The following is a 13,425-nucleotide window of genomic DNA, read 5'->3' as shown; positions in this document are numbered from 1 at the left end:
CCCCTGTGGCTCCCCTATAAGCCTCTGAAGATAAATGTACTTATCTACATTTCTTCAGAGAGTCAAGCAGGATGTCTGGCCAGTAGAAATGCTCGATTAACACCTGCTGATTGATGGTGTGTGCAGACACAGGCCCCTTGATACTGGTCATCTGTACTCAAGGCCAGCTCTAACTTTCTTTCTCCCATATTTCTGAGTTTCTTTTCTTTTTAAAATTTGGGCTACCTTAATCATTAACACCAAGGTTGGTTAGTTCCTCCTGAAAGAAGAATGAAGGGGATTATTGAGTGGGTCAGGCGCTGGACAGCTTTAGGTTAAGCAACGCTCTTCTTCACCTTACTGCTACTGTGTTCAGGTAAATAGATGTTAGGGTACCCCTTCTTGGAAGGCTTTGTCCAGGTCTGTTGTCATATGAACATATGCGTGTAAACTGCTGGATCACACCCATCTCCCACAGTAGCAGCCTTTGTTCTGGTCTAACCCTTCTGGCCCTGAGGCAAGGGGGCGGGTCTCAGGGTCATTATTATTCCTGACATCAGGACCCAGTGAGCTTGCATTTGAGTGCCCAGAGCTAAAAGAAGTCAACAGGAAGAGCGTGTGCCATAGAAATGCAGTTCAGCCCTAAATCTCTCAATGCTCAGGGTCAGCATTTTAGGAGCAGCTGAGAAGACCTGAATTCACTCATTATGTTTCTTTAGTTATGCTAATACTGAGTAAATACATCCACAGAATACCTTATAGGGATTCACTTCTTTATGCTCTCATTTTAGAGCATTCCGCGATACTTAAAATTCTCAACTGTGAAATTAAAATGTTCTGGAACTTCTATGTCTATTTATGGGGTTCCTGTCAATAAAATGACTAAAGGATTTATCTGGGTAGATTTGGTGTTTATACCCTTGTTAACATCTCTATCAGGAGAAAAATAATGAGCAAATTCATCAACTGTGTTGAAGTTTTTACTCCTTTCCCCTAAGGTTCGGTTGATCATAATTAATAAATAAAAGAAAATATATTTGCATTTCCCTAAGCCTGATATAGCACTTCAGAGAGTAAGGCTCAGTAAACATGTTCTTTACCTAATCAAGACTGAAATACAGTTTAGCATAGTCTATGATATTGTAAGCAGCTCTTTGCAGGAAACCACCCTTAGCAGGAAACCCCTTTTCTTGTCAATTTAGCAAAGCTACATTGTAACTAACTTTTAAACCAGGCGCCTCCCAAGCTCTACTCATCTCTGGCCCTAGCACACCTATCACATCTTTTGATCACACAATACCTTGCCTAACCTGTTGGTTCTTTCCATGGATCAAAGAAGCAGAAATGGAGAATAAGTAACCGATGACCCGATCTCTTTCCTAGCTTTCCTTTCAGTAATCTCTTGAACAAACTCTGTGAACAGACTGTGTGAACAAGATAGCATCCAAAGAAAGACCACAAGACGTCAACAAGCCTGCATGCAGTGGGGGGCATGGCGACGACTCTAAACCCCCATCTCAATGATTCGCTGAGATTACTTCCCTTTTTCCCTTTAAAAACTTTCATGGCCAAGCAGACTCTTCAGAGATGGTTTTTTGGGGACACTGAGTCTACCATCTCCCCAGACTGCCGGCTTTCTGATTAAAAGCAATTTTCCTTTCTACCAACAACTGCCTCTTGGGTATTGATTTTCCAGCCAGTGAGCAGCCGGACCTGAGTTCGGTAACAATGTTGCTAAAAAAACAATGACATCCTTGCATCATATAATACTGCAATACTTCTACCACTTCATTCATGGAGATAGTTTTCACCAAAGATTTTAAACAAAGGCACTTTTGAAAAAAAATAATGTGAGGCTAGTATTGATTTCCCTGATTGAGAGGTTGTTAAATGGTTTTCTCTCTTTTCTAAAGACTCCTATGATCATGCTAAGATACCTTATCCCTAATCCACTTACCTCTGGGGTAAAATGCTCATGGAAGTACCAGCACACCACACATGGCCACTGGGAAGTCTACAGCTCGCCCGGAGGAAGGAAGTGGTTCTGGAGGGACCGATGGCCGGGAGGCCAGAACCCCATCACCACGGCTGTAGGCTACTAAGCTGGCCCTTATTTTTTCAGATTGGAATCTTCGATGGTCTCCAGGAAACAGCTCCCATCCCCATAGCCTGAGCCCTGCTTTGAGGAAGGAAGAGGGCACTCTACCTGAGTAACTGTTCCTGAGGCTTCAAACAGGGCACTGCATTCACCTTCATGGTACGGTTCCTTACAGTCCCGGCAAAAGACGAACTGCAGGAGAACACATGCAGGTTAGAGAGGGGCTTGCTGGCTGCATTTGGTCACAACATGTTTTTCTTTTCCAAGCTCATTCTACCCCTGCCTCTGACTTGGGTGATGGTTTGTGTGCCAAATTACTTTTTGCAGAGAGAAATAAAGTCATATTTTGATGGAACCGTTCACTCGTTACTAAAGAATGTTCTGAGCACTGCAGCAGGGTTTCAAAAATGAATGAGTCACATTTCCTCTCTTCAAGATGTTTCTAGCCTAGCGGAAGAGACAGTAACGCAAAGAAATACCTGTAGTAAAGTGTTATTAGTGTTAGAATGTGAGGAAAACAATTTCATTCAAGAATTTCACATCTAATATTTGTTTACGTACAGAGAGGATTTATATATCCATGTTAATGGACTCATTTTTGTATTGAAAGCCTATTGCGGAAAGAAGAAATGGGCTGTCGTGGGTTGAAATTTGTGCCCTACAGATGCATATGTGGAAACCTTAACCCCGGTACCTCAGAATGTGACTGTATTTGGAGACAAGGCCTTTAAAGAGGTAAGTAAGGTAAAATGAGGTCATTAGGGTGGGCCTAGTGCAATACGACTGGTGTCCTTATAGGAGGAGATTAGGACACAGACACATAGGGGCTGAGAGACGACCGTGTGCCGACATGGGAGAAGGTGACCGACTTCAAGCCAAGGAAAGAGGCCTCAGAAGAAACAAACCCTGCTGCCCCCTTGTTCTCGGACTCTCAGACTCCACAACTGTGAGAAAATAAGTTCCTGTTGTTTAAGCCCCTGGCAGCCCTAGGAAGCTAATGCAGGGGCTGAAGCAAAGCTTCTCACCCAGTGGCCACGCTCCCTTCAGCATTCACAGCTCCTTTCCACATTCACAGCTCCTTTCGGGTTGGAAGGGGCCCAGGAGCCAATGGTCCTCCACCCTTCATCTGACAGAGGAGGAAGCTGGAGAAGTGAATGCTGGAAAAGGAAGTTATCCTACGACCACCTGGAATCACCGGGCCCCTTCGGAACGCACTTTCCAACCCCCAGCCCTGCTCTGGAGGTGCTGCGGTGGCTGAGGGCGTGGGCTCTTCAGTGTGACACACTGGATTGGAGTCACCATCCCATCAGGTGACGACCAAGACACCTTGGGACAGCTGCCTTGGCATCTGTGCCCCAGTCTCCTCCTTTGAAAAACCAGGGTAACAATGATACCTATCCTACATGACCATCATGAGAGGTGGGGGGGGTAACACATCCCAAGCGGCTGTAAGCAGGCCTGGCACACAATACGTTCGAAGCGTTAAGGAGATGCCAGCGAGGCACTGTTCTTCCCCTACTTTACTTCACGGCTGGAGAAGGAGATGCTCCACTAGAAAACTGGTTCCCTTCAACGACCGTTTATTTTACTCGTTGGGGAGTAACATCTCTCACAGCAGAAGCTGTATTCGGAGAGGATGTTCTAGCAGAGAAGTGAGCGTGGTCAACAAGTACGGCGCAGGGGTGATGGTGGTGGTTTTAGAGAACAGGCCCAGCGTGATCCGATACTCCTCCCATTGAGAGGTAGGCTCTAGATCGCTTCTGCTTAAATCTGGATGTATTGACTGCTTGACCAGTGTTACATGGTAGAAGCGCTGGTATGTCACTTTTGGGGGCCCAGGCCTTAAGAAACTGGCAGCTTCCACTCTCTGTCTCTTGGGACATTTGCTCTTGAAGTCCAGCCACCCATGGAGAGGCCCACGTGGAGAGCAACTGAGGCCCCCAGCCAACGGCCAGCACCAACTTGCCGGCCACGTGTCTGAGCCATGGTTCAAGTGGATCTTCCAGCCCCTGGATGAGCTGCCCCAGCTGACCCCACATGGAACAGAGACAAACTGTCTGCAGAGGGCTCTGTCCAAATTACAGGTTTGTGGGCAAAAACAAAATAAAGCAAAGCAGGAACAAGATTGTCACTGTTTTAAGTCACTAAGTTTTGGGGTGCTTTTTACATGGCAATCGATAACCAATATAGCGATGGCACTGGATGTCTGGAAGCCTCAAAAAAGTTCCAGAGGCTTAAAAGTTCTCAAGTGTATATTCAATAGCATAAGCCAGAAATTTAGCTCAGTTTTGCTTAAGATGAGACTGATTCGAACTGATAAACAAACCCCCAAACAAACAGGATATAGAAAAAACCCAGCTTTACCAAAATACATCAATATTCTACCTCACCTCAAAACAACAGCCCTTCCAAGACTTAAAAAAAAAAAAAAAAAAAAAATTATTTATTTATTTAATTTTTGGCTCCGTTGGGTCTTCTTTGCTGTGCGAGGGCTTTCTTTAGTTGCGGCGAGCGGGGGCTACTCTTTGTTGTGGTGCGCGGGCTTCTCACTGTGGTGGCTTCTCTTGTTGCGGAGCACGGGCCCTAGGCGCATGGGCTTCAGTAGTTGCGGCATGCGGGCTCAGTAGTTGTGGCTCGCGGGCTCTAGAGTGCAGGCTCAGTAGTTGTGGCGCATGGGCTCAGTCGCTCCGTGCCATGTGGGATCTTCCCGGACCAGGATTCGAACCCGTGTCCCCTGCATTGGCAGGCGGATTCTTAACCACTGTGCCACCAGGGAAGTCACCAAGACATTTCTTTCCCTCACGTTGTCTCCACCACGGAAACATCTTTCCCCTCTGTCCCCACGGTCAATTTCTTGTTTTAACAACTCCTCTGAAGATCATTTTAATCTCAGGACATAACAAACAAAAAGACAAGTATTTTATAAGGAAAAGGCCTCTTCTACAGCTATGTCACCATCTCTCTTCTCGCCAGCACATTCAGAGTGTTATAGCTTTCTTATTTCTTCTCACAGCAAAGAGAATGAGCCCACGTTTTGTGGGATATAAACTTTCCTTAAAGGTTCATGTTGGTGGGAGAGGGGGTATGTGTCAGGATGTCATTACACAAATCACCAAGACCAGCAGGTTTTAATTTCTGACATTTTAATTTTCCCTGAACTGACAGCTAATCCAGTGAACAGTGAATGAATTGGATCCTTGAGTCCTTTCTTAAGGCTTTTTTTTTTTTTTAATGTATCTGTTCATCTTTGGGTTTGTCTCAGACCCATCACTCTGTTCTTATGTTGAAAAACTGTGACCTGTATGGTTCAATCATTGAGAAGAGCTCACTGTGTGATTTCACCCCACTGCTTTTCATGGAAGGAAGTCTGATCTCTTGGCGTGACAGGGAAAATGTTTCACATGTTATTAGCTCGGGGATGAGATATAAAATCAGTTTCATGGTAGAGGAACACCCTGGAGGTTGATCAGTTTGTCAGAATAAATAGGCCTTCCTGACACAAAGACATTAAATTCCCTTTCATACCAGTACTACAAAGAATAGACCATATATATATATAAATATAAATTAAGAAAACCAGAAAAGAAAGAGCCTATAAAAATTAAACCCTCACCACTTCAGTATGGCAAAAGGCAAGTGAAAGCTGAAAAAATGTGTTGGTGATAATTTAGCATTAATGCACTTGCTAATTTGCTCCTATTCAGAGAGTATAACTTAAATTTAGATACATTGTGCCATGGGCTTCCTAGTTAAATAAATCTGTCTCATACAAAATGAGGAAATATCTAGAAGGTCTGATTTGATCTAAAAAAGTTCAGGGTTTTTTTTTTTGGGTTCAGCGTGGCTTTTTTTTAAAAAAATAGATCTTTATTGGAGTATAATTGCTTCACAATACTGTGTTAGTTTCTGTTGTACACCAAAGTGAATCAGCCATATGCATACATATGTCCCCTTATCCCCTCCCTCTTGAGCCTCCCTCCCAACCTCCCTATCCCATGTCTCTAGGTCATCGCAAAGCGCCGAGCTGATCTCCCTATGCTACGCTGCTGCTTCCCACTAGCCATTTTACATTCGGAGGATGCGGGGTGGGAGGGGGAAGCTGGGGCAAAGTGAGAGTAGCATCGACATATATACATTACTGAAAGTTCAGGTTTTTAATTAAGTTATCCAGAACTCAAGACTGTCAACCAGGTGCTTGTACAAATGCTTAGGACTTCAGTTCTCAAACTGTGACCCAAGGAGCCCTGGGGTGTCACAACAAACTCACAGGGGTGGAGTGGGATCTTTTAAATTTTTGAGGAAAAGCACAGTGATACTCAACATCTGTTGGACACTGTGAATTACTAACTCAAGGCTGTTCATGGTGTTAATGTAGATTGTGCTACCCTCCTTTTGATGACATCATGTTTTTGCAAAGCGGGATTTTTGGAGGTTACTGTGATAAAAAAGACAGCTGCCAGGTGAACATCTTTTTGGACCAGGAGATGTAGTTATTTAAGAATGAAGTAAAAATATTTTTTTCTTTCAATTTATGTGAACTATTTTTTCAAATGACTATGAAGTTGTTAAGACATTAATTCTTACTATGTTATGTGGACCTAAATATTTAATAAACAGAACTGTTAGGCATTTCTTTTGGCCTAGAAGCACCAGGAAAAATTTACCAAGCCACTAGGGGCATGGTGAACAGAGGAAGTTTGGGGAACTCTGGCTTAGGCAGATACAAAACTCCTTGAGATAATGTTTTGGGTCTGTTTGCAAAAACTCCCAGGGGCACAGGTATTTCCAAAGAGCTTGAGGAGAAAACATCTGGCTCCAATATTTTCATATGCACTCTGACAACCTGCCTGTCTCCTTTCTGGGGCACATGATCTGGCTTTAACCAATAATGTAGAAGGCTGCAATCTCCCCAGGGGTTTATTAGTCATTAACTGTGGGCTCATATTTGCTGAGGCTCTTTTAGGATGCCTTGTGAGTAAATACTAACCGAATGGAAGAGACTACCACACAGTTATACTGTATACTTTTCCTGGATTATTTTCTTTTGAGATAGATCTGACAAATGCTAATAATTTTTGCATGTTTTAAAAAAAGAATTTTTAAGGCCTTTTAAAAATCATAACAGTAATACATACTTATTCTATTGGTTCTCTAAACTCTATCTCCTTATTAGATATGATTAAAAAGCAATATCTATGGACTGTATTACCTTAGTGCCTGTGATGTTAATTTTATGTGCCAGCTTGGCTAGACTATAGTCTATTCAACCAAACACTAATCAGGGTTTCTCAGTGAAGAGAGACAGTCCTAGATGATCTGGGTGGGATTGATTCAATTAGTTGAAAGTTTTTTTTTTTTTTTTAATTATTTATTTATTTATTTTTGGCTGTGTTGGGTCTTCGTTTCTGTGCGAGGGCTTTCTGTAGTTGGCGGCAACCGGGGGCCACTCTTCATCGCGGTGCGCGGGCCTCTCACTATCGTGGCCTCTCTTGTTGCGGAGCACGGGCTCCAGATGCGCAGGGTCAGTAATTGTGGCTCACGGGCCCAGTTGCTCCGCGGCATGTGGGATCTTCCCAGACCAGGGCTCGAACCCGTGTCCCCTGCATTAGCAGGCAGACTTTCAACCACTGCGCCACCAGGGAAGCCCTAGTTGAAAGGTTTTTGAGAGCAGAACTGAAGCCTCCTCAAGAAGAGGGTTCACCTGCGGACAACAGAGTTCCAGCCTGCCCTTCCTGGCAGCCTGCCTTGTGGATTTGGAACTTGCCTAGGTAGCCCCATAATCCCCATAATCACATAAGCCAATTCCTTGCAATCAATCTCTCTCTATAGATACAGATATATTAGACATAGAGATATTTATATATAAATATATACTAGATATCTACTATAGCTGTATCTATAGATATCTCTTTATATATCTATAGATCTATGGGGACAGCGGAGCATGCCTAGATAATCTATATTTATATTTATCTCCTACTGGTTCTGTCTCTCTGGTGAAACCTTGGTTGATACAGCGAAGCTCCTATAGAAATTTTACTAGGTCAGTTTATTTATACTAGGTCAGTTATTCTTTTGCAAAAGAACTGATATAAAAGACAACTTTTGAATTGTCTTTGTTATTTGAAAAATTGTAATTTAAATCTCCCCCCCCCTTTTTTGGGGGGCTGTGCTGCGTGGCTTGTGGGATCTTATTTCCCCAACCAGGGATCGAACCCGGGCCCCTGGCAATGAGAGCACAGAGTCCTAACAAGTGGACGGAGAACGAATTCCCTCCCCCTGTTTGTTTTTAATCCCGAGTACCCACAGGACGATGCGTCTTAGAAGTCAACACCAGGAACAAGTTAATCACTCCCAATAGTGTGATGGCTTCCCTTTATCTGACAGTGAACCTGGTGATCCAATACATTTTTCTCTTTGGAGCAGCTGCCTGTGTGGACGGTGCCAAGCTTCTCACTTAACTGTAGTAATTAGCTCACCCTAGAGGCCCAAGATGAAGTATACAATTTTAAAACTATTCAATAAAGGATAAGTTCAATAAGACACTTTTTTTTCTCATAAGTAATAGCCAAACTATTCTTACCATTCAAGTCATATTTTTGCCTTGTGGTTAATATGTGTTGAGTATTTATTTTGGGTGAATAAAATCTTGGACTTGGACAACATATAACAGAATAGCATATTGTAATTCATGAAATCATATAGTGATATTTATATTTTAAAAACTCAGATACAATTTAGTGTTTAAAAGTAAAGCCTTTAAAAAAAAAAAAAAAAAAGTAAAGCCTTTGAAGTCAGAGAGACCTGGACTCAGAGGCCCTTCTCTACCATTTATTATCTGTGTGATCCTAACATCTCTTTGCTTTAGTTTTCTGCATCTGTAGAGAAGAAGTAATAAGATAATTAATATTTAACCCAGTTTCTGGCACCTAGTAAATAGGAGAAATGGTTTTCTCATGGAGTTACGATGTTTTATAAGCAAAAAAATTCTATAGAAAAGTAAGGTGATAGTAAAGCACCTTGTTAACTAAAGCAATTCTCAATATACTAATAATTGCTGTTGTTCTGTGAAGGCCTGAGTGAAACTGAGGACCTCGTGGGAAGTGCCAAGCTTGTCAGCTCCCCATAACTGCAGTAGAGAAAGGGATACTGACCTCTTGTTCCTCCTGCTCGTGCCGTCACTGTCACTCCCACACTACCATACAGCTAAATGAACTGCCCATCACATTTATCACTCAGTATCATGTCAGTAGACAAGTCATTTGATTGATGTTTGAATTTGATTTCCCATACGCCCATAATGGAGACATTCAAAAGGATATGTGTGTATATCTTCTCTTCGGAAGCATAAAAAGGGGTGAAATGAACAGCCTCCAATGCATTCAGAACACGCAAGTGCTTGTTATCAGTAAAGGTGAGAGCCAGTTGGCACCTACAAGTGATGAACCTCAAGATAAGGGTCTGACCCTCAAAGGTGAATGATCTCTATGTGAAAGCCCAAAGTTCTTTGTGCTTGTTTTCTATCACGACAGCATCTATTATAAAAGCATTTTATTATGTGCCATTTATTTTTCTTCCACAGCTCTGAAGTTCTGTGTTAAAAGAACAGGAGAGAATCAAGTATCATCTCAGGACCCCTTACTATATTCAAGGGAAACATCAAAACCATGACGCACACATTTGTACTTCTTTGGGAATAGATGAAATATTTTTCTTTTAGGTGTATGACTTTCCAGAAGATGGCAGCAGTGATATATGAGATTCAGCCCCAGTGCGTTAAAAATAGTATATCAAAAGAGGGAGGCTCCCCGTGGGGTGACTAGCCGTGGATATACGGAAAACTGGTTCTGACAAGACAGTGCCACAGAACGGAAATGGTGTTAGGTTATAACGCGCTAAAACACAAATTCGAAAGGAAGAAAGTCAGGTTATTTCCTTTCAAGTACACAACATCTTAAAATCACAGAATCTCATGGTGGGAAGCAGTCTTAAACTGTGCCATGCTCTAAACGCAAACAGACTACGACAATCTTTTACATGCAATCTCCAAATGGCTAAATAGAAATAATTTCAAGGAAGCTGGATAGAGCTCAGTAGCTGAATTCTTTTGTATTTTTCAAATTCTGTACAAATCATCAAGGATGGTTACACAATGCCATCTATGTTCCCACAAAATACTGTGACCTCTACACTCCCTCCCTACCCGATCCCCTGAATTATTTTTGTTTTAGGTTTGCTACCGTGAAAAGCCCCTTACTCTCCTTGGTTTAATTTCCATTCATGGGAGCTCTTAAAATAACTCTGAAAATTCCCTTTTCCTACAGCATCATGATTTCAATCAAGTACAAGTATGTATCCACTCAGTCTTTTGGTTGTGCAGAGTCTTAATTTATACACTTACTGTGAGTATGATCTAATGGGAAACTTTATTACCATCTGTCTCAGAACCTATTAGAGAAGATGAGCTCATACAAGAGACCATATCTGCCAACCTACTTTCAACAGGGAAACTTAAATTAAGAGAGGCGCCTAATAAATACTCCGAACTGTGTGGGTGGTGCCCCTGGTGATGATACCCCTGGGAATTGAACTGTCCAATGTATAATCATAGACAAAAATATTTGAACTTATTTCCTACTTTAAAATATTTACAGTTTTTTCAAACTTAAAAATGCTTCTTGAGCATTTATTTTTCCTTGCTCAAAAACAGCTTCATTGGGATACAATTCACATAGTCTGGGTTTTTAAAAATGGTTTATATATTTTTTGAGTGAATAATACATGCACACAGCACAAACTCAAAAGGTGCAAAAGGCAAATAGTGAAAAATAAGTCTCCCTTCCTCCTCAGTCAGCTTACAAAGCTTTCCAGAGACAATCACTGTCACCTGCATATATAGAAGCTATTTTGAGACTAAAAATGATATATAGAATATTGCTTTATGTAACGTGCTCTGCACCTTGCTTTTTCATTTAATACATTTACAGCCTGTCCTGTATCAGTGCCCTTTGAGCAACCCTGAACAGCCGAATTCTTCCTCAACAGCCTCACGATATTCAAGTTGATAGTTGTATCGGAATTCACTTAACCAGCCCCCTACGGATGAGCATTTAGGCCCTTTCCAATATTTTGCCATTATAAACAAAGCTGCGGGGAACGTCTTTCTCCATAGGTCGTTTTGCACGTGTGAAAGGAAATCTGTAGGATGAATTTCTAGAAGTGAAATAGCTGGATCAAAGGGTGTGGGAAGTTTACAACTGGATTGCTTTCCGTGAGGTGTGTGAGGGATGACTTGCCCCTCCTCCCCCCCAGCGTGCTGTCACCAATCAGGGCCTTTGTCAAACCCAAACAAAACAAAAGGATCTCTAACTCACAGCACTTCGGCTAAGGCCTTCTTTATCCATGTTGGATTTCTGCAAAGACGTGTTCCTGGCCAGAGAAATAACTCCGAGTCACTTCTGAGTCCTGTCCAGACGGCTGAACCAGGGTCAAGAGGGGCCTGCAGCCGGCCCTCCATCATTTCCCTGCTCCCCCTGCCTGGGCTCTGAAACAAGGTGCTCGGAGCTTGTCTCCTCCTGGTTTGGACTGGCCTGAATTCATCCTGCTGGCGGGAAAAGGACTCGAAGTGAACTTTAGCTTCGGTGGCTTTAAACCCTGACAGCCAACAAGCTGGAGGTCCAGGTGAGGGAGAAGGAAACAGGAGACAAGGGGGCAGCAGGTTCAGCTGCCCGAGGCTGCGTCCTGGGCCTTAACTCTGAGCAGAGTAGACTCGGCACCACTGCCGCTGCCCTGCCAGGAGGACGGCAATGACAGCAGCGGGCAGGGCGCCTGGGGGAGTGTGACGGGTGTGACTGACGGCAGCGATCCTCTCTCCCCAAGCCTCCACACTTCCTGTCTCACTCTCTCTTGCTGTAACCGTTTTAAAGAAGGAGTCCCGCGGTGCTGTCCCCATCCCAGCCTCCACCTCCCCACCTCCCTCCCTCACTTCACCACTCCCCTTGTTTCCAAAGGCTAAAGTAGGATTTAGCTGCAAGCTGGGACTCTTGCAAGTATTTGATGATGATGTTCACACATCCGTGTTCCTCTCAACAAACTTCTTGGCGGGTAAATTTCTGCATCTAACTGAACACTCCCTTTAACATCTTACAAGGCCGGCTCAGTTTTGCTTTCCAGTCAGCATTTCCCAAACCTTATGGAGCATTTGGCTCCTTCCAGAAAAGGAGCACTGATCACAGAGTATCATATTCAACACCACTTTCAAATATTGCCATTCATTAGTGGACCCACTCAAATACTGCCATTCATTAGTGGACCCACTCAAATACTGCCATTCATTAGTGGACCCACTCAAATACTGCCATTCATTAGTGACCATGTTTGAATATGGCCATTCGTTAGTAAAACGCATAGCATATGTCTTCTATAATTTTTAACTGGTCTCTAATCCTTGTGACCTTATCATTTACAATCTGTAGAGAGGCACTAGGCTCTGTAAAAGCGATTACACTCTGCCAGTCAAAATGTGGAATTCAAGCCATATGGCAGTTTGAGCCCAATTTGTCCCACATGCCTGTGGGTATCCTTCTGCTTGCTAGCTCAGCAGGGGAGATGAATGCTTCCCTTGAACGCCTGGGCCCAACCCCAGGCAACTCCGGGCAGGGTCAGCTTTGGAAAGGGGCCAACAGTGTTGGTGGCACTGCCACTGGCACATCTTAGAGATGTTTGTCTTTGGAGGTTTTGCAGCTTGTCCAACCTTTACTATGTGTTAGGCAGTTTTATAGCTGCCTTGGGAGCACACCTGTTCCCGCCCCTCTCTCCATAGCCTCAGCCAAAAAAGGTCAGGGTATTTTTCTCTCCAGTACTGTCTCTTTCTTATATTCCTCTATGAAATGTTTGTCTCTCTATATGAAACTATTCTCACTTATCGCCTCTTCTAAATGAAGAGGATTTGAATCTTATTCATCCTTGTTTCCCCCAGATCCAGTGTCTGGAACATAGTAGGTGGTCACTGTCTGTTTGCCACATGCCAGGCGTCCAGTTCAAGGCGCTTACAACTCAGTAGGAGAGACGATGCTTATGGAGAACAGAAGAGCTGGAGGACAACAGCCCAGAGTCGTGTGCTGAAGTGTCCAAGGATGCAAGTCTGCAGGAACTCCCAGAGAAGAGCCCCGGGTGGGCTGGGGCTTGGCCGCAGTGGCATTTGCTTTTCTGCCCCTCGCATTCCATTCCCTCCTCAGGCAGTGGTTCTAACATCAGGCTAGTCCCTCACCTCTCTGCTAACAACTTGGAAAACTCCCTCCCCCGTTCCTGACCTCCCTCCTAAACTACCGGGCTGCCTGCTGCAGATT

At 43.5% G+C, this 13,425-nt stretch overlaps 1 protein-coding gene across 12 annotated transcripts in view; it reads right to left on the bottom strand.

Annotated features, from left to right (window-relative positions):
- The window catches only part of PRKN (parkin RBR E3 ubiquitin protein ligase), a 1,304,064-nt gene that overhangs the window by 53,997 nt on the left and 1,236,642 nt on the right, over positions 1–13,425 (bottom strand). For 11 of the 12 annotated variants that reach the window (XR_014248121.1, XM_082404597.1, XM_082404598.1 and 8 more), the window contains one exon: positions 2,186–2,269. The exons of the other annotated variant lie outside the window; for it this stretch is intronic. Coding sequence is in view for 10 of the 11 variants with exons in the window: in XM_082404597.1 (XP_082260723.1) it covers positions 2,186–2,269 (84 nt within the window). In the remaining variant the exon portion in view is untranslated. The remainder of the gene's footprint in view (positions 1–2,185; positions 2,270–13,425) is intronic. 12 annotated transcript variants of the gene reach the window in all.

The sequence above is a fragment of the Balaenoptera borealis genome (genome assembly GCF_965194805.1).
Source record: "Balaenoptera borealis genome assembly, chromosome: 9".
Lineage (NCBI taxonomy): Eukaryota > Metazoa > Chordata > Mammalia > Artiodactyla > Balaenopteridae > Balaenoptera > Balaenoptera borealis.
The sequence above is the reverse complement of the archived record's forward strand: the minus strand, read 5'-3'. Positions and strand labels throughout refer to the sequence as shown.